The 20,398-nt window shown below is 42.3% G+C and overlaps 1 protein-coding gene across 1 annotated transcript in view; it reads right to left on the bottom strand.

The window, feature by feature from the left end:
- Positions 1-1,172: 1,172 nt before the first annotated feature.
- The window catches only part of CUNH11orf98 (chromosome unknown C11orf98 homolog), a 38,712-nt gene continuing 19,486 nt past the window's right edge, over positions 1,173-20,398 (bottom strand). The window contains exon 3 of the mRNA XM_053697051.1: positions 1,173-1,560. Within this exon, the coding sequence (XP_053553026.1) occupies positions 1,377-1,560 (184 nt within the window). The 3' untranslated portion in view covers positions 1,173-1,376. The remainder of the gene's footprint in view (positions 1,561-20,398) is intronic.

The following is a 20,398-nucleotide window of genomic DNA, read 5'->3' as shown; positions in this document are numbered from 1 at the left end:
CCTACACCAAAGCAGTCAGAATCACATAAACATGAATAAAGTCCCCACTGTTCAATAATCCCCCTCAGGAGATATTAACCCTTGATTCCATAAAGATAAAGGAGTCCCACTGAGACCCTGTCTTCTTATTTTACGATAACATGCAAGTAAAAACTGAAACGATCTTACCGTAATCTATGCAGTGGAACAGCAACACGGTCCTTCAAATTTGACAGGTGGTAGCAGCGCTTCTGACATGGACTTGAGTACAGAAAGCAGGCAGCGAAACTCGTCAACTCTGATTGCTTATGGAGCTGTTAATATGAGTCGGGATGGTTTCGCAGAAAGACTCTCCCTGCATCTCCGGACTCTAACTTTCATCCATGCTCTCACTGAGAGGCTGACAGGACTACTTAAAACTCCAGTCCCATGTCGAAGAGTACTACCCTCCATAAGAGACTAAACTAATTCTGACATTTCTCTGCCAACCTCCTGTGACGAAAGGCAAAGAATGACTGGGGAATGAGGGATGTGGGGGAGGTAGTTAAGCCTTTGGCTGGGGTGTCTTTGCCTCCTCCTGGTGGCCAGGTTCTGTATTCCCAAAAATAATGAATGCAGCTGTGGACTCTCCCTGTATTTAGAAGGAAATTAAACACAACACTAGAATTTACATAGTTCAGTGGTATTTAAAGATTATCAATCTTATATAGAAATTATTATTAGCTGGTAACCAGTTATATCCTATAAGACATTTACTTTTTGGCAAATAATAATCTTTTTGTATATATATTTTTGTAGCAAATATTAGTCAGTCCCCTTGTGGTTTTAATTCCCACAAATTCCAGATCATTTCTGCCTGATCTATTAATATGTTTGAAGATGTATTTAGTAGCATTTCTGCTGAATATTGTTTGCATAATAGAGATTAGATCCATAGCCCCCCAGTCCACTGATTAATGCCAAAATGTTTCTTTCAAGACAGAGAATTTTATACAACATTTCAAATTACTTCTGTTATCTAATTTGCTTCATTCTTTAGGTATCCAATGCACATGGGTGAGCCAATCACACGAGGCATCTAAGTGTAGCCACCAATCAGCAGCTACTGAGCCTATTCACGTATGCTTTTCAACACAGGATATCAATACAGCAAAGCAGATGATATAAGTTGGAAAGTTGTGTACAATTGCATGTTCTATCTGAATCATAAAAGTTTTATTTTCACTTTACAGTCAGCAAAAATATAACAATAGATTATGTTAATGATTTTTTTCTTCATGTAGCTTATCGTTTGCTTGTGTTTAATTTCCAGCGGTTGTAGTTCTGTCCTGCTGCCCCTGGACTGCCCTGCCCCGACCTATTATACACGTAACCACGACCAGCCTATTCTGGCCCCCTCACTCCTCCACAAGCCCCCCAGTAAATACTGAGAAGAATGCTGCATGATAGATCAGTGTTTGTGTGTTGGTAAATACTTCCTCACCATCCATTTTCCCCTTTTCTTTCTGTAAATGCTGGATTTGCTTTATGAGTTTCCTTTTCTTCTTCCCAGAGAGGGTGATGTTGGCTCTGGCGCTGGAGCTGATGAGAGAAAGAGAAACAATTAAGTATCTAGAGCGCAAATCCTTTTGCCATCTGTGCAATTCCAGTTCTTTTATAGTGATAAGTAATGATCTGAATGAAACTGACATTTGGTCTCTACAATGCGTCCATAGAAAGAAATGCTGTGCTCGTTCCATACCGCCATAGTTTTACTCAAATTGGAAGATAAAGGCCTATAGTTGAGTTAACATAGGGAATGTACATCATAGATCTGATTTCCTAAATAGCTTCTTTAGCCTCTTTAAAATGTAAGTTAAGCGCCAGTAGTTCTTTAGTGCATTGTGGTAAGTAAACACTCAGGGCCTTGCACTTATCTTCATTCAGTTTATAACCGGATAGGTTTGCAATGGTACTTGTGGCCAAGTAAATCACTGGAAGAGTCAACAGGGGCTTAGTGATAAAGTAACCTCATCAGCGAAGAAGGCTTTCGTATGCTCCCTGTCACCAACTCTAATGCCATAAACATCTGAAATTTGTCGTTGGCTCTTTGGCAATGGTTCTGGGCTAGTAACTTTTAAACCCTGACAAACTATGGTGACTTTTTCCACCCCTGTATGTATATTTGTGTGTGTCTGTGCATAACTACTGCTCACTGGATGGTTTTAGTTTTTTTGCACCATTCCCTGTAAACCATAGGGGCTGTTGTGCATGAAAATCCAAGAATATCATCAGTTTCACAGAAACACAAACTACCCTGTCTGGCACAAACAATTATTCCACTGTCAAAGTCAGTAGCGATGGGAGCGATTAGATGTAGGTTGGAGGGTGATCATAGAGAGCAGTTCTGGGAGTATTTGGAAATAAGTGAGGAAATAAAGTTGGGGGCGAGGATGCAGGTTAATGAGTTATTTTTCTTCTATACAAATAAAACACTCGCTAACAAGCCCCTCAATAGACGGTAATATTCTTTATCATGAAAAACAGACTATTTAAAAACACTATACTCTGTTGCCATGGAAATAGGAATGTAAGTGTGTGTGTAAAGGGTTGAGCAAAAAGAGGCTGCTTCTAGGGTGGTAACTGGCCATAGAACAAGCTATTATGCTAGGGTGGCAACTGGCCATAGAACAAGCTATTATGCTAGGGTGGTAACTGGCCATAGAACAAGCTATTATGCTAGGGTGGCAACTGGCCATAGAACAAGCTATTATGCTAGGGTGGTAATAAGCCATAGAACAAGCTATTATGCTATTGTTCGTTCCCAGGTTGAGCGCTTCTCTCATTTTATTTATGCAAATTATGACACTTAGGGAAGTCTCCCTAAGTGTGATGCGGGAATCCAGATGTGGACCCGTTGCTCAGTGTGCCTAGAGAGATATGGCTGCACCTCACTGACGAGGCCATTAATAGGCTGAAACGTACGTCTGGGGTTTTGCTGTTTCTCTTGTTCAGAGAGGGATTGCCTGGTATTTCGGGGCTGGACTGTACTGTGAAGTCAGGATCAGACTGATATGCTTCAGGAAAGTTCTTCTCTGTGAAAGGCACATATTGAGCAAAAAGAGGCTGCTTCTAGGGTGGTAACTAGCCATAGAACAAGCTATTATGCTATTGTTCGTTCCCAGGTTGAGCGCTTCTCTCTTTTTATTTATGTGTGTAAAGGGTGTGTGACAAATACAATTCTTAATTCATTAAAATTAAAGGTTAAACAATATGGGGGCGGAGCCATCTTCCAAAGCGGCTAGACGTGTTTTGAGAGAGCTCCTGACTTGTAGTCCTAATTTTTGGGGAAAAACCGCCTAACATACGCCTGGAATTTGCACAATAGTGCTCATGATCCCCAATTTGTTTCTAAACATGTTATAAGAGACCAAGGAAACTTCCTGTGTTTGCGCAAATAGACGAAGCAGCTGGATGATGCCATGTGGTGAGTGTCGCCATTTACAGACCTCAAGTTACACATGCTGTTCACAAGCCCACACTCACACCTAATATCTTGCTTTGGATAATCAAGTGGAAAGACAGGCTGACGTTACATACAGTCTTAACTGGTAATTTGATCGTGAGCTATGGAGCTAATGGCAGTGTATGCTGCAGGTAATGTGGATACGATCAATGGATGGGAAAAAAGCATGTGCAATCTGATCAACTATCACTTAGAAGAAATGGAGAAGGAAATAATCCTGGCTCTATCAGCTGCATGCGGTAGTGCGTCCGCCATTGACCCACAGCAACGGCCACTGCAAGGGAGCGTTCTTCAGGACCCGCTTCCTACAGTACAGGGCTTTGGTAACCAGAGGCTAATATCCCTAAAAGACCACAGAAAGGCCTTTAGATGGCCCAAAGCTGTTATCTCAAGCAAAGCTTTGACTGACCCGAGACCATTGCACACAAATTACCCTGACGTTGCCAAGATGGCAGGGAGAGATATATGGGAGACGCATGGACACGGCATGACTGCACAGAAAAAGTCAGAGGTGGAGCGTCCGACATATACAACTATAGTGATCGCTGTTGTGGCGCAGTCAATTCAGCTCCTGGTGCAGAGAACCTCAGCTGTGGATGCACTGTCGGAAGACATGTTCTTTTGGGACTTTAGGGCACGGCAAACTGGGGTAGGCTAATTATGGACTACTCTTGGATTGCTTGAATTCAAGTAGATCAGATTCCTTTGAGGTCTTTAAAGTACCCGCTTGTTATTCTTATTTTCTACTATGTGACTTCATTGTCAATGTATTTAAGTTTCCTGTTATTATATTGGTAAGATGTTTTAACACGTGTATTGTATTGCTCACTGTTAGATGTGGGAATGTCGCCACAAGGTATACAATATTTTCTCTTACTTGTCACTATAAAATAGCATTTACCTACGTATTTACATAAACAGCTATTACCTTACATTTGGCTTAGTTTATTAGGACTGGCTAATTATGAAGATCATATGCTGGCAATGCTGCAATTGCTTTTACTAATTCTAATCTAATATGCCTTCCACTCAGTTTACAATTTGCTCATTAATGACATGATGGCCACTGTTTCTTCTTAAGAGTATTTAATAAAAATAACAACTGTTATATGTTTTTCCTGTCTGGGGGAGACTGTCTGACTTGACTTTGCAGCTATATAGGATTAGCTAAGCATGGGGTTCTTGGTTGCCAAGAGTATCCTAAACATTCTGCATACCCATAAACAACTTGATATTTGAAGAGGAGTACATATATGTCTACAGTGTGTCTGGCAGGACTTTTTTTTTTTTTTTTGAGAATCAAAGTTTTTTATTGAGGGATACCAGGAGTACAAAATTAAAGCACAATAAACATTATACAAAGAGTAAATACATTATACATCATAGGCTTGTACATTCCTAAAGTCTCCAGTATAATATAAAATAATCACGTTCTGGCATTCCCTCTTTTCTATTTTGTTTTGTTTCCTATGTAGATACATAATAAAATGATAAAATGATAGAATTTAAACAACCCTGGTAGATTATACTTCCTATAGAGTGGTACATTAATTATAATAGAGGTGTATTTATTTTTGAAGGATTGACAAATTATAGGGAATCATAACAAGTTGCTCCTATTAGATACACGTGAACAGGGGGCAAAGAGCCTCATTTTCATGATAAACAAAAGACTAAGAGCAACTTATGACAAAGTGATGTTTGTAGCGGGTTAATACCGCTTATTTATCCACCTAATATAAGAGTGGATTATAGCTATGAGGGCGGGGGACGGAGCTATAATGTAGTGTTTAGGGGGTCATCGATGGGATCTGTGTCCCTTAGCTTAATAAATAAGCTCCAAGAAGGGGGGGCAGAGCCTAGTAATATAGGAACAAACTAAAAGCAAAAAGTATAATATGGTAGAGTTGGACCTGGACTAGTACTAGGAGTGTATGTGGGGCTGGGTGGAGTTCTCTAACCCCAACACACAAAAATCACCAGCAGCAAAAAAGTTATAGAGGATCAGCTGCCCCGGCCGTCGGCAGCTTCATAGTTAACAATATGGAATCATCTTTGCTGCAAAATTGTTGTGCATACTGGTTAAGTCTTGGTTTTTTATATACTATTAATTAACTTCAGTGCAGTAACAGAACACACCACCTGAGTATGGGCCCTATACCCAAGCAGCATGCCAGCCACAATGCGTAGTTAGTATTTAACAGAAATCATCTAGTGTACTGACTTAGGGCTGAGTGTTGCCAGATACAGAAAACAATAAAGCAGTGCCAGAAACTGCACACGTTACACTGCAGTAATTGCTGTAGACCTGGATAATCAAACTTATGTAACATACACATTCTCATATAACTGTACTATACCCCTGATCAACTTTAGGTAAACCATAGATATTTTACAGGGGAGTTCCGGTTTGAATATATAGAGAGCAGGTATATGGTTGCAAATTAAATTAATAGGGCAAAATACAGTACAATAGGGCTATAACATATCATAGTCTGGCCATGTAGTGTCATCCTAATAGCATAAGGTTTGGGAGATGATGATATCAAGAGTTAATCTCTAAACAAATTTATGAGAGTTAAGCTTAAACCATTGCTAGGTATGTAAATAAAAATATACAGTTAAAACATTAAAAGCAAGGATGTATCTTAAATTACATGAAAGGTAGTTAGCATGACAGAACCAAAAAACAGTTGTATGAGATCATTAACTATAAAAATGACAAATTCCTTTAACTAGAAAACAGGAGGCAATGTTAGAGTAATAACCTAGTTAACACATTATGTCTTGGCCTCACATAAGACAAAATGCTGTACCATACATACCGCGGTGCACTAACATTAACAGACATGTCACTTTTTAATTATAAGCAAAGGCAAAGGGTTTTCACAATATAGTCTCAATTAGTAAAGGAAGACTATTATAATAGCCTTGTGGTTAGTTCTTTAACCTATGCCCCTGGCAAGCAGTGACCCAGTCCCTAGTAACATTATGTGAAGGGGGTAGAATCTCCACATGGCTCTCACCAGACTCAGGCATGCTGAAGAAAAGGCGCTGATCCAGGAATGGAGAGAAAAACATGAAGTGTGAAATAGCATCAAGTGCCCATTTTGTATTGGAGGGCAAAGTGAAACCCCTTAAGGGTAATAGATAAAACGGAAAGGTTACACTATATTCATCATATAACTTCAAAAACTAACGTTATCAGTGTCCGTGCCAAAGTACATAAATCACATAAGAGCCATGGAGAGGTTATTAGATGCAGGTTTAGTCTTTCTATTATAGAGAGTCTCAAACAGACTGGGGGAAACAGGGTATCTGGCATTGCAGCTATCATAAATATCCTCCAGAGCAACTATTCCTCTGCAGTCTAATGTTGTGAATAATGGTCATAATGTCCAGAGTCAAGATATGGTATGATTGTTTTGAACCTCTGCGAGAGCCTTCCTGAAATCAGTGATCACAACCGCTATGCCCATATACCGGTGTTATATAGTAATGTCTATATGGTCTGGGTGGCAAGAAATAGACAGAGACCAGTTGTGAACGCTCTTATACCGGGTGAGCTGTAAAATGGCCCATCCCCGGCAGTGTCATCTGTTCTCTTACCCGACTCCAGATCGGACTGCGAGCGGCAGAAGAGGCTTCAGGGGTAAGGTGATTGCTGCTTTGTAAGTCTGAAGACATCTCGTGGGAAAGCGGCAGCTGGCGTCTGGGTATGCATCTATTAACAGAGTCGCAATGGTCAAGCTCTGTATCTCCGGAGGAAACGGTGTCATCATGGTCTCGCATAAGTGGTTTCCTAGATCCGAGGCAGCGACCCGAGTGTGGGCAATAGAAGGATGGAAAACGTGTAGGGCCCAAGATGGCGGCTTAGCTTGCGCGCTTATGGCAGTCGGACTCTTAGTCTCCTCGAAATCCAGTTTCACTGGAGTGGCCGGCGGAAAGTAAAGAGCCGGTGGTCTGCTCTTCTTGCACGGTTCAGAGCGCGGTATGCCATTGTCAGGGGGACTTTCCAGGTCATACTCAGCTGTTGTCTTGTTTTCTCCAGCACGCTGTATCCGATCTGCGATCTCCTCTGTATGGATTATCTGCGGTGCAAGGTCTAGTAGCAGTGACATTAGGTCATCTTTCATGCTGTTAAAGTATTGCGCTAAGCATTGTTGGGTACGTCGTTCCCATACTGCAAGGGCCTCCATATTTTCAGTACTGTTGCAATACAGGGTCTATCCGGCGTATCCGCGTGGAGTAACTTGAAAGCAGGATTCAGAGTTGTGTTTCTTGGTTGTTTCTTTTGACTTCTAGTGGAGTATAATAGGTAGGATTAGTCTTCTAGAGTGACTTAGAGAAAGTTTGGGCTCTGTATATATTAATTAAATCATTTAATGATATCTATGAGCCAGGAGCCACATACACACACGTCTAGCTGCCTCGGCAGTTGGCTCCGCCCCCCGTCTGGCAGGACTTTTATATATACGCCACGTCCCCTCATGGAGTTTATAATGTTACAGCGCTGTCAGCGGCCGAGATGGCGCAGCCTAGAATTTATATTGATCTTAAGGGGGGAATCTCTATGATGTGAACCTTTATACCTGCTCTGGACTGTATGTATACCTTAAACACCAAGATAATCCCTATAATCTTTTTATAGGTTATTTATCACACTGTATATTACCTAGATAAGTTGTTCTTATTTGCTCCATTAGAACATTTAAGCTATACTAGGAGAGATATCATTTTTAGTTATATGTAATAGGTTGATATGCAACTATATACAACTCAATATGGAGTTATGCTTACTTCCAGACATATTAGCCCAAATCCAGTACCCTTTAGATATATAGTAAAATACAATCATAACATAAGACTAGGTTTATAAGTTAGTGAGATGTTTATGTATAGAGGGCTGCGTCGTCCCACCTACTTAAGATATCTGAAATAGATTAAGCAGACTTATATCATACTTTGGACTGTATAATACTACTACCTGGTTGCTATGTACATTGACAAAAGTAGTTTATTCTTTTGTGTGTGTGAATAACATAATTTATGCTTACCTGATAAATTCCTTTCTTCTGTAGTGTGATCAGTCCACGGGTCATCATTACTTCTGGGATATTACTCCTCCCCAACAGGAAGTGCAAGAGGATTCACCCAGCAGAGCTGCATATAGCTCCTCCCCTCTACGTCACTCCCAGTCATTCGACCAAGGACCAACGAGAAAGGAAAAGCCAAGGGTGAAGTGGTGACTGGAGTATAAATTAAAAAATATTTACCTGCCTTAAAAACAGGGCGGGCCGTGGACTGATCACACTACAGAAGAAAGGAATTTATAAGGTAAGCATAAATTATGTTTTATTCTGTTAAGTGTGATCAGTCCACGGGTCATCATTACTTCTGGGATACCAATACCAAAGCAAAAGTACACGGATGACGGGAGGGATAGGCAGGCTCTTTATACAGAAGGAACCACTGCCTGAAGAACCTTTCTCCCAAAAATAGCCTCAGATGAAGCAAAAGTGTCAAATTTGGAAAAAGTATGAAGCGAAGACCAAGTTGCAGCCTTGCAAATCTGTTCAACAGAGGCCTCATTCTTGAAGGCCCAAGTGGAAGCCACAGCTCTAGTAGAATGAGCTGTAATTCTTTCAGGAGGCTGCTGTCCAGCAGTCTCATAAGCTAAACGAATTATGCTACGAAGCCAAAAAGAAAGAGAGGTAGCGGAAGCTTTTTGACCTCTCCTCTGCCCAGAGTAAATGACAAACAGAGAAGACGTTTGTCGAAATTCCTTAGTTGCCTGTAAGTAAAATTTTAGAGCACGGACTACATCCAGGTTGTGCAGTAGACGTTCCTTCTTTGAAGAAGGATTTGGGCATAAAGAAGGAACAACAATCTCTTGATTGATATTCCTGTTAGTAACTACCTTAGGTAAGAACCCAGGTTTAGTACGCAGGACTACCTTATCCGAATGAAAAATCAAATAAGGAGAATCACAATGTAAGGCTGATAATTCAGAGACTCTTCGAGCCGAGGAAATAGCCATTAAAAATAGAACTTTCCAAGATAACAACTTTATATCAATGGAATGAAGGGGTTCAAACGGAACGCCCTGTAAAACATTAAGAACAAGGTTTAAACTCCATGGTGGAGCAACAGTTTTAAACACAGGCTTAATCCTGGTCAAAGCCTGACAAAAAGCCTGGACGTCAGGAACTTCTGACACGCGTTTGTGTAACAGAATGGACAGAGCTGAGATCTGTCCCTTTAATGAACTAGCAGATAAACCCTTTTCTAAACCTTCTTGTAGAAAAGACAATATCCTAGGAATCCCAACCTTACTCCAAGAGTAACCTTTGGATTCACACCAATATAGGTATTTACGCCATATCTTATGGTAAATCTTTCTGGTAACAGGTTTCCTAGCCTGTATTAAGGTATCAATAACTGACTCAGAAAACCCACGTCTTGATAAAATCAAGCGTTCAATTTCCAAGCAGTCAGCTTCAGAGAAGTTAGATTTTGATGTTTGAAGGGACCCTGTATCAGAAGGTCCTGTTTCAGAGGTAGAGACCAAGGTGGACAGGATGACATGTCCACCAGGTCTGCATACCAAGTCCTGCGTGGCCACGCAGGTGCTATTAGAATCACTGATGCTCTCTCTTGTTTGATTCTGGCAATCAATCGAGGAAGCAACGGGAAGGGTGGAAACACGTAAGCCATCCTGAAGTCCCAAGGTGCTGTCAGAGACTCAGAGCATCTATCAGGACTGCTCCTGGATCCCTGGATCTGGACCCGTAACGAGGAAGCTTGGCGTTCTGTCGAGACGCCATGAGATCTATCTCTGGTTTGCCCCAACGTCGCAGTATTTGGGCAAAGACCTCCGGATGAAATTCCCACTCCCCCGGATGAAAAGTCTGACGACTTAAGAAATCCGCCTCCCAGTTCTCCACTCCCGGGATGTGGATTGCTGACAGGTGGCAAGAGTGAGACTCTGCCCAGAGAATTATCTTTGATACTTCCATCATAGCTAGGGAGCTTCTTGTCCCTCCCTGATGGTTGATGTAAGCTACAGTCGTGATGTTGTCCGACTGAAACCTGATGAACCCCCGAGTTGTCAACTGGGGCCAAGCCAGGAGGGCATTGAGAACTGCTCTCAATTCCAGAATGTTTATTGGCAGGAGACTCTCCTCCTGACTCCATTGTCCCTGAGCCTTCAGAGAATTCCAGACGGCACCCCAACCTAGAAGGCTGGCGTCTGTTGTTACAATTGTCCAGTCTGGTCTGCTGAATGGCATCCCCCTGGACAGATGTGGCCGAGAAAGCCACCATAGAAGAGAATTTCTGGTCTCTTGATCCAGATTCAGAGAAGGGGATAAGTCTGAGTAATCCCCATTCCACTGACTTAGCATGCACAGTTGCAGTGGTCTGAGGTGTAAGCGTGCAAAGGGTACTATGTCCATTGCCGCTACCATTAAGCCGATTACCTCCATGCATTGAGCCACTGACGGGTGTTGAATGGCATGTAGGGTGCGGCAAGCACTTTGAAGTCTTGTTAGCCTGTCCTCTGTCAGGTAAATCTTCATTTCTACAGAATCTATAAGAGTCCCCAGGAAGGGAACTCTTGTGAGTGGAACGAGTGAACTTTTCTTTTCGTTCACCTTCCATCCATGTGACCTTAGAAATGCCAGCACTAACTCTGTATGAGACTTGGCAGTTTGAAAGCTTGAAGCTTGTATCAGAATGTCGTCTAGGTATGGAGCTACCGAGATTCCCCGCGGTCTTAGTACCGCCAGAAGAGCACCCAGAACCTTTGTGAAGATTCTTGGAGCTGTAGCCAATCCGAATGGAAGAGCCACAAACTGGTAATGCCTGTCTAGGAAGGCAAACCTTAGGTACCGATAATGATCTTTGTGAATCGGTATGTGAAGGTAAGCATCTTTTAAATCTACAGTGGTCATGTACTGACCCTCTTGGATCATAGGTAAAATTGTCCGAATAGTCTCCATCTTGAACGATGGAACTCTTAGGAATTTGTTTAGGATCTTTAAGTCCAGGATTGGTCTGAAAGTTCCCTCTTTTTTGGGAACCACAAACAGATTTGAGTAAAACCCCTGTCCCTGTTCCGATCGTGGAACTGGATGGATTACTCCCATTAACAAGAGCTCTTGTACGCAGCGTAGAAACGCCTCTTTCTTTGTCTGGATTGTTGACAATCTTGACAGATGAAATCTCTCTCTTGGAGGAGAGTATTTGAAGTCCAGAAGGTATCCCTGAGATATTATCTCTAGCGCCCAGGGATCCTGGACATCTCTTGCCCAAGCCTGGGCGAAGAGAGAAAGTCTGCCCCCCACTAGATCCGATCCCGGATCGGGGGCCCTCAATTCATGCTGTTTTAGGGGCAGTAGCAGGTTTCCTGGCCTGCTTGCCCTTGTTCCAGGACTGGTTAGGTTTCCAGCCTTGTCTGTAGCGAGCAACAGCTCCTTCCTGTTTTGGTGCAGAGGAAGTTGATGCTGCTCCTGCTTTGAAATTACGAAAGGAACGAAAATTAGACTGTCTAGCCTTAACTTTGGCTTTGTCCTGAGGCAGGGCATGGCCTTTACCTCCTATAATGTCAGCGATAATCTCTTTCAACTACGGCCTCCGAAACGAATGAATTAGCTAGTTTAAGGACTCTAAGCCTGTCCGTAATGTCGTCCAGAGTAGCTGAACCAATGTTCTCTTCCAGAGACTCAATCCAGAATGCCGCTGCAGCCGTGATCGGCGCAATGCATGCAAGGGGTTGCAATATAAAACCTTGTTGAACAAACATTTTCTTAAGGTAACCCTCTAACTTTTTATCCATTGGATCTGAAAAAGCACAGCTATCCTCCACCGGGATAGTGGTACGCTTAGCTAAGGTAGAAACTGCTCCCTCCACCTTAGGGACCGTTTGCCATAAGTCCCTTGTGGTGGCGTCTATTGGAAACATTTTTCTAAATATCGGAGGGGGTGAGAACGGCACACCGGGTCTATCCCACTCCTTAGTAACAATTTCAGTAAGTCTCTTAGGTATAGGAAAAACCTCAGTACTCGTCGGTACCGCAAAATATTTATCCAACCTACACATTTTCTCTGGTATTGCAACTGTGTTACAATCATTCAGAGCCGCTAACACCTCCCCTAGTAATACACGGAGGTTTTCCAGTTTAAATTTAAAATTTGAAATATCTGAATCCAGTCTGTTTGGATCAGAACCGTCACCCACAGAATGAAGTTCTCCGTCCTAATGTTCTGCCACCTGTGACGCAGTGTCTGACATGGCCCTAATATTATCAGCGCACTCTGTTCTCACCCCAGAGTGATCACGCTTACCTCTTAGTTCTGGTAATTTAGCCAAAACCTCAGTCATAACAGTAGCCATATCCTGTAATGTGATTTGTAATGGCCGCCCAGATGTACTCGGCGCTACAATATCACGCACCTCCCTCTGAGCGGGAGATGTAGGTACTGACACGTGAGGCGAGTTAGTCGGCATAACTCTCCCCTCGTTGTTTGGTGAAATTTGTTCAATTTGTACAGATTGACTTTTATTTAAAGTAGCATCAATACAGTTAGTACATAAATTTCTATTGGGCTCCACTTTGGCATTGCAACAAATGACACAGGTATCATCCTCTGAATCAGACATGTTTAACACACTAGCAAATAAACTTGCAACTTGGAAATACAATTCAATTAGAATAATATTAAAACGTACTGTGCCTTTAAGAAGCACAGAAGATCTATGACAGTTGAAAATTAATAAATTGAAACAGTTATAGCCTCAATCCTTGTAAACACAACTTTAGCAAAGGTTTAATCCCATTAGCAAAGATAACAAATTCTGAAAGCAGGAAACAAATTACAGAATAAACGTTTTTTATCTCAGTCAAACTACAATTCTCACAGCTCTGCTGAGAGAAATTACCTCCCTCAAAATAAGTTTTGAAGACCCCTGAGCTCTGTAGAGATGAACCGGATCATGCAGGGAATACAATGAGTTGCTGACTGAAATATTTGATGCGTAGTAAAAGCGCCAAAAAACGGCCCCTCCCCCTCACACACAGCAGAGAGGGAGAACAGAAACTGTCAGAAAACAGATTAAGCAACTGCCAAGTGGAAAAATAGTGCCCAAACATTTATTCACTCAGTACCTCAGCAAATGAAAACGATTTTACATTCCAGAAAAAACGTTAAACATAATCTCTAGTTATTAAACAGCTTTATGTATTTCTTACAGTGTAATTCTAGTGAAGTACCATTCTCCCAGAATACTGAAGTGTAAAGTATACATACATGACATTATATCGGTATGGCAGGATTTTCTCATCAATTCCATTGTCAGAAAATAAAAACTGCTACATACCTCTATGCAGATTTATCTGCCCGCTGTCCCCTGATCTGAAGTTTACCTCTCCTCAGATGGCCGAGAAACAGCAATATGATCTTAACTACTCCGGCTAAAATCATAACAAAAACTCTGGTAGATTCTTCTTCAAACTCTGCCAGAGAGATAATAACACACTCCGGTGCTATTTTAAAATAACAAACTCTTGATTGAAGATAAAAACTAAGTATAATCACCATAGTCCTCTCACACATCCTATCTAGTCGTTGGGTGCAAGAGAATGACTGGGAGTGACGTAGAGGGGAGGAGCTATATGCAGCTCTGCTGGGTGAATCCTCTTGCACTTCCTGTTGGGGAGGAGTAATATCCCAGAAGTAATGATGACCCGTGGACTGATCACACTTAACAGAAGAAATATTGTTATCTGCGTATTCTCATTTATTACAGTTTACAATATGGTTCCAGATATGTCCAGAACTTTGCTTTTTTATTTGCAGGTATGGATGTGATTCTCATTTTGTTGCAAATGTTCACACGGCAAGATATTTCACTTCCAGTGCCAACTCTTTCTGTGTATTCAGTGATGTGTGGTATTATAGATTACACTATATTTAATTAATATTTAGGGTGCTTCGATAGATTATAGGTTGATGGTTTACCAGAGATTCTTTTATATGTATTTAATATTTTTGCGATGACGTGTATAGCATAACTAGTAAGAGGACTTTAAGTACAGATCTCTGCTGTAGTACGAGAGTGATTTCCATGCTGATCTGTTTTATAACTAATGGGAGTGAGTACACAATTATTTGTTGGGCTGTCCTGGGCGCCAGTTTAGCCCATCAATACGTATATCCTTGACATGTTGGGGGGGAGCACATGTGGAGACACCCTGTTCACATTTTATGCTGCCTCTATCCTATTGGATATTGTGAGACAGATAGCCTGGCGATGTACTAGTTAGATTCCACCCGATATGTACCATAATACTATTACCTCTCATAATGCAATTATAATATATCTAGATATTCGCGTTATAGGCCTAGAGCAGGTGGATACAGTAGTTTCAGTTAGTTTTATTGTTTTTATATATGTTCCTCTTAGTCACAGCGCTACGATATAGAATATGTTAAGGTAACATATTGCTGAGAACCACAACTTTGATTAGATACCTCGGTCTTCCTGAGATTACAGCTTTTAATCATTTTGGTTTCGCCCTCCCTTAGTTTCGGTTTACTAAGTAAATAAAGGAACACAGATTCCATAGAAATTGTCCCTATTATTTATCTTATATTGGTTATTGATATTCCCATCCCTATTATAAATAAAAATGAGGATGTTGTAAGCTTTGAGAGTTCACAGGATATAATACTCAATTGCATTATACTACTCAGTGTGTTTCACTTCTCATATTTGGTTAGACTGTAATTGAAGTTTTTTTTTTATATATATATACTTCTATGCCTGAAATAATATGTACGGACTCATAAGAGTTATTCTGAATGTATCTTATGTATACTGTGATGTATTATGTATACTGTGATGTATTTTGAGATGTTCACATCCTCAATAAAATAAAAATTATAAAAAAAAAAAAAAAAAAAAAAAAAAAAAAAAAGGTTAAACAATATGTCCAAAACCTTGGAGCCAGCCAAAAAATTATAAGCCAGATTTTTTTTAGCTGGCCGCTTCCTAGCTATTTCATCACTGTAGAGACGTAGGAACAACATCAATGCAGAAATCATTTTGTAGTAATGGGTCCCAAGCTATGCTGTTGTTGCAGGGACCTGGAAAAAGATAAATGCAGAGATTATTTATAGTTATGGGCCTCCAGGTATGTTGTCACTCTTGGGGACCTGGGAAGAGGACACTGTTAAACAAAAACTCTCCCCAAACTGCATGGGATGCTCAGAACTATAGTGCCAATGAACAGCCTAGAGAAGACTTGGTAGGCCTCCCAGTGACTGATGCCTGTAAAAAACATCAGTAATGTTGCGTCTGATAGGCTGTATGGTGATAGGTTCAAGGTTTATAACCCCAAGCATCAAGCCAAGTGAGTTACCACAGAAGTCCTGGCACCTGGGTTAACACCAGTATGACCCGAAAAAACAAAATTTATGCTTACCTGATAAATTTATTTCTCTTGTGGTGTATCCAGTCCACGGGTTCATCCATTACTTGTGGGATATTCTCCTTCCCAACAGGAAGCTGCAAGAGGACACCCACAGCAGAGCTGTCTATATAGCTCCTCCCCTAACTGCCACCCCCAGTCATTCGACAGAAGACAAGCAAGAAAAAAAGGAGAAACTATAAGGTGCAGTGGTGACTGTAGTTTAAAAATAAAAAACACCTGCCTTAAAATGACAGGGCGGGCCGTGGACTGGATACACCACAAGAGAAATACATTTATCAGGTAAGCATAAATTTTGTTTTCTCTTGTAAGGTGTATCCAGTCCACGGGTTCATCCATTACTTGTGGGATACCAATACCAAAGCTTTAGGACACTGATGAAGGGAGGGACAAGGCAGGCACCACTGCTTGTAAAACCTTTCTCCCAAAAATAGCCTCCGAAGAAGCAAAAGTATCGAATTTGTAGAATTTAGAAAAGGTATGAAGCGAAGACCAAGTCGTCGCCTTACAAATCTGTTCAACAGAAGCCTCATTCTTAAAAGCCTATGTGGAAGCCACCGCTCTAGTGGAATGAGCTAATTCTTTCAGGAGGCTGCTGGCCAGCAGTCTCATAAGCTAAGCGGATTATACTTCTTAGCCAAAAAGAAAGAAGTTGCCGAAGCCTTTTGGCCTCTCCTCTGTCCAGAGTAGACAACAAACAAAGCAGATGTTTAACATCAAGATTGTGTAATAGACGTTCCTTCTTTGAAGAAGGATTAGGACATAGTGAAGGAACAACCATCTCCTGATTGATATTCTTATTAGATACCACCTTAGGAAGAAACCCAGGTTTGGTACGCAAAACTACCTTATCTGCATGGAAGATCAGATAAGGGGAATCACAATGTAAGGCAGATAACTCTGAAACTCTTTGAGCCGAGGAGATAGCTACTAAAAACAGAACTTTCCAAGATAAAAGCTTAATATCTATGGAATGCAAAGGTTCAAACGGAACCCCTTGAAGAACTTTAAGAACTAAATTTAAACTCCATGGCGGAGCAACAGGTTTAAACACAGGCGTGATCCTAACTAAAGCCTGACAAAACGCCTGAACGTCTGGAACCTCAGCCAGACGTTTCTGCAAAAGAATAGACAGAGCAGAAATCTGTCCCTTTAAGGAACTAGCTGACAAACCCTTCTCCAATCCTTCTTGGAGAAAAGATAATATCCTAGGAATCCTGAACTTACTCCATGAGTAACCCTTGGATTTACACCAATGAGGATATTTACACCATATCTTATGATAGATTTTCCTGGTGACAGGCTTTCGAGCCTGAATTAAAGTATCAATGACCGATTTGGAAAAAACACGATTTGATAGAATCAAGCGTTCAATCTCCAAGCAGTCAGACGTAGAGAAATTAGATTTGGATGTTTGAAGGGATCTTGAAGTAGAAGGTCCTGCCTCAGCGGCAGAGTCCATGGTGGAAAGGATGACATGTCCACCAGATCTGCATACCAAGTCCTGCTTGGCCACGCAGGGGCTATCAAGATCACCGAAGCTCTCTCCTGCTTGCTCTTGGCAATCAGACAAGGGAGCAGAGGAAACGGTGGAAACACATAAGCCAGGCTGAAGGACCAGGGCGCTGCTAGAGCATCTATCAGCGCTGCCTTGGGATCCCTGGACCCGTAACAAGGAAGCTTGGCGTTCTGACGAGACGCCATGAGATCCAGTTCTGGTTTGCCCCAAAGTTGGATCAACTGGGCAAATACCTCCGGATGGAGCTCCCACTCCCCCGGATGAAAAAAGTCTGCCGACTTAGAAAATCCGCCTCCCAGTTCTCTACTCCTGGGATATGGATAGCTGAGAGATGGCAAGAGTGAACCTCTGCCCATAGAATTATCTTTGAAACCTCCAACATTGCCAGGGGGCTCCTTGTTCCCCCCTGATGGTTGATATAGGCTACAGTCGTGATGTTGTCCGACTGAAATCTGATGAACCTGACCGCAGCTAGCTGAGGCCAAGCCTGAAGAGCATTGAATATCGCTCTTAGTTCCAGAATGTTTATCGGAAGGAGGGTTTCCTCCCGAGTCAGCGAACCCTGAGCCTTCAGGGAGTTCAAGACTGCACCCCAGCCCAGAAGGCTGGCATCTGTTGTTACTATAGTCCATTCTGGCCTGCGGAAACTCATTCCCTTGGACAGATGGACCCGAGTTAGCCACCAGAGAAGAGAATCCTCTTGATCCGGATTTAGTAGAGGGGACAAATCTGTGTAATCCCCATTCCACTGTTTGAGCATGCAAAGTTGCAGTGGTCTGAGATGTAGGCGGGCAAACGGAACTATGTCCATTGCCGCTACCATTAATCCGATTACCTCCATACACTGAGCCACTGACGGACGAGAAATGGAATAAAGAGCACGGCAGGAAGTTAGAAGTTTTGACAACCTGACCTCTGTCAGATAAATCTATCAGAGTTCCTAGGAAGGAAACTCTTGTAAGAGGGGAGAGAGAACTCTTTCCTTCGTTCACCTCCCACCCGTGAGACCTTAGGAATGCCAGAACAATGTCCGTATGGGACCTGGCGATTTGAAAAGTTGACGCCTGTATCAGGATGTCGTCTAGGTAAGGGGCTACTGCTATACCCCGCGGTCTTAGAACCGCCAGAAGGGACCCTAGAACCTTCGTAAAGATTCTTGGTGCCGTGGCTAACCCGAAGGGAAGAGCCACAAACTGGTAATGCCTGTCTAGGAAGGCGAACCTGAGAAACTGATGATGATCCCTGTGTATCGGAATATGTAGATAAGCATCCTTTAAATCCACGGTAGTCATATATTGACCCTCCTGGATCATAGGTAGGATGGTTCGAATAGTCTCCATCTTGAAGGATGGGACCCTGAGAAATTTGTTTAGGATCTTGAGATCCAAGATTGGTCTGAAAGTTCCCTCTTTCTTGGGAACTATAAACAGATTTGAATAGAAGCCCTGCCCCTGTTCCTCCCTTGGAACTGGGTGGATCACTCCCATGACCAGAAGGTCTTGAACGCAATGTAAGAATGCCTCTCTCTTTATCTGGTTTGCAGATAATTGTGAGAGATGAAATCTCCCCTTTGGAGATGAAGCTTTGAAATCCAGAAGATATCCCTGGGAAACAATCTCCAGAGCCCAGGGATCCTGGACGTCTCTTGCCCAAGCCTGGGCGAAGAGAGAAAGTCTGCCCCCCACTAGATCCGGGGCTACTCCTTCATGCTGTCTTAGAGGCAGCAGCAGGCTTTTTGGCCTGTTTCCCCTTGTTCCAAGCCTGGTTAGGTCTCCAGACTAGCTTGGACTGGGCACAATTTCCCTCTTGTTTTGTAGAAGAGGAAGATGAAGCTGCGCCACTCTTGAAGTTTCGAAAGGAACGAAAATTAGTCTGTTTGGTCCTTAACTTGTTGGACCTATCCTGGGGAAGGGCGTGGCCTTTTCCTCCAGTAATATCAGAAATGATCTCCTTCAGTCCAGGCCCAAATAGGGTCTGCCCTTTGAAGGGGATATTGAGAAGTTTAGACTTTGAAGTGACATCAGCTGACCAGGATTTAAGCCATAGCGCCCTACGTGCCTGAATGGCAAAACCTGAATTTTTAGCCGTTAGCTTGGTTAAATGAAAAATGGCGTCAGAAATAAATGAATTGGCTAACTTAAGAGCTTTAAGCCTGTCAAGGATATCATCCAACGTGGTCTCTACCTGTAAAGCCTCCTCCAGAGACTCGAACCAGAAAGCCGCTGCAGCAGTGACTGGGGCAATGCATGCCAGAGGCTGGAGAATAAAACCTTGTTGTATAAAGATTTTCTTAAGGAAACCCTCTAATTTCTTATCCATAGGATCTAGGAAAGCACAACTGTCCCCGACAGGAATAGTTGTACACTTAGCTAGGGTAGAGACTGCTCCCTCCACCTTAGGGACCGTCTGCCACAAGTCCCGTGTAGCGGCATCTATAGGAAACATTTTCTTAAAAGCAGGAGGGGGAGAGAACGGCACACCTGGTCTATCCCATTCCTTCGTAATAATTTCTGAAAACCGCTTAGGGATTGGAAAAACATCAGTGTAAACAGGCACTGCAAAGTATTTGTCCAATTTACACAATTTCTCTGGGACTACAATGGTGTCACAGTCATCCAGAGTTGCTAAAACCTGAGCAACACGCGGAGGTGTTCAAGCCTAAATTTAAATGCTGTCATTTCAGAGTCAGACTGAAGTAACTCCTTCCCTGAATCAGAAATGTCACCCACACATAGAAGCTCTCCTGCTTCGGCTTCTGTACATTGTGAGGGTATATCAGACATAGCTACTGAAGCGTCAGAAAGCTCTGTATTTGTTCTAGCCCAGAGCTGTCTCGCTTTCCTTGTAACCCTGGCAGTTTAGATAATACCTCAGTGAGGATATGATTCATAACTGCCGCCA

This window comes from Bombina bombina, unplaced genomic scaffold (assembly GCF_027579735.1).
Source record: "Bombina bombina isolate aBomBom1 unplaced genomic scaffold, aBomBom1.pri scaffold_1563, whole genome shotgun sequence".
NCBI classification, from domain to species: domain Eukaryota; kingdom Metazoa; phylum Chordata; class Amphibia; order Anura; family Bombinatoridae; genus Bombina; species Bombina bombina.
Note: the sequence above shows the minus strand (reverse complement) of the source record. Positions and strands in the feature narration are given on the sequence as shown.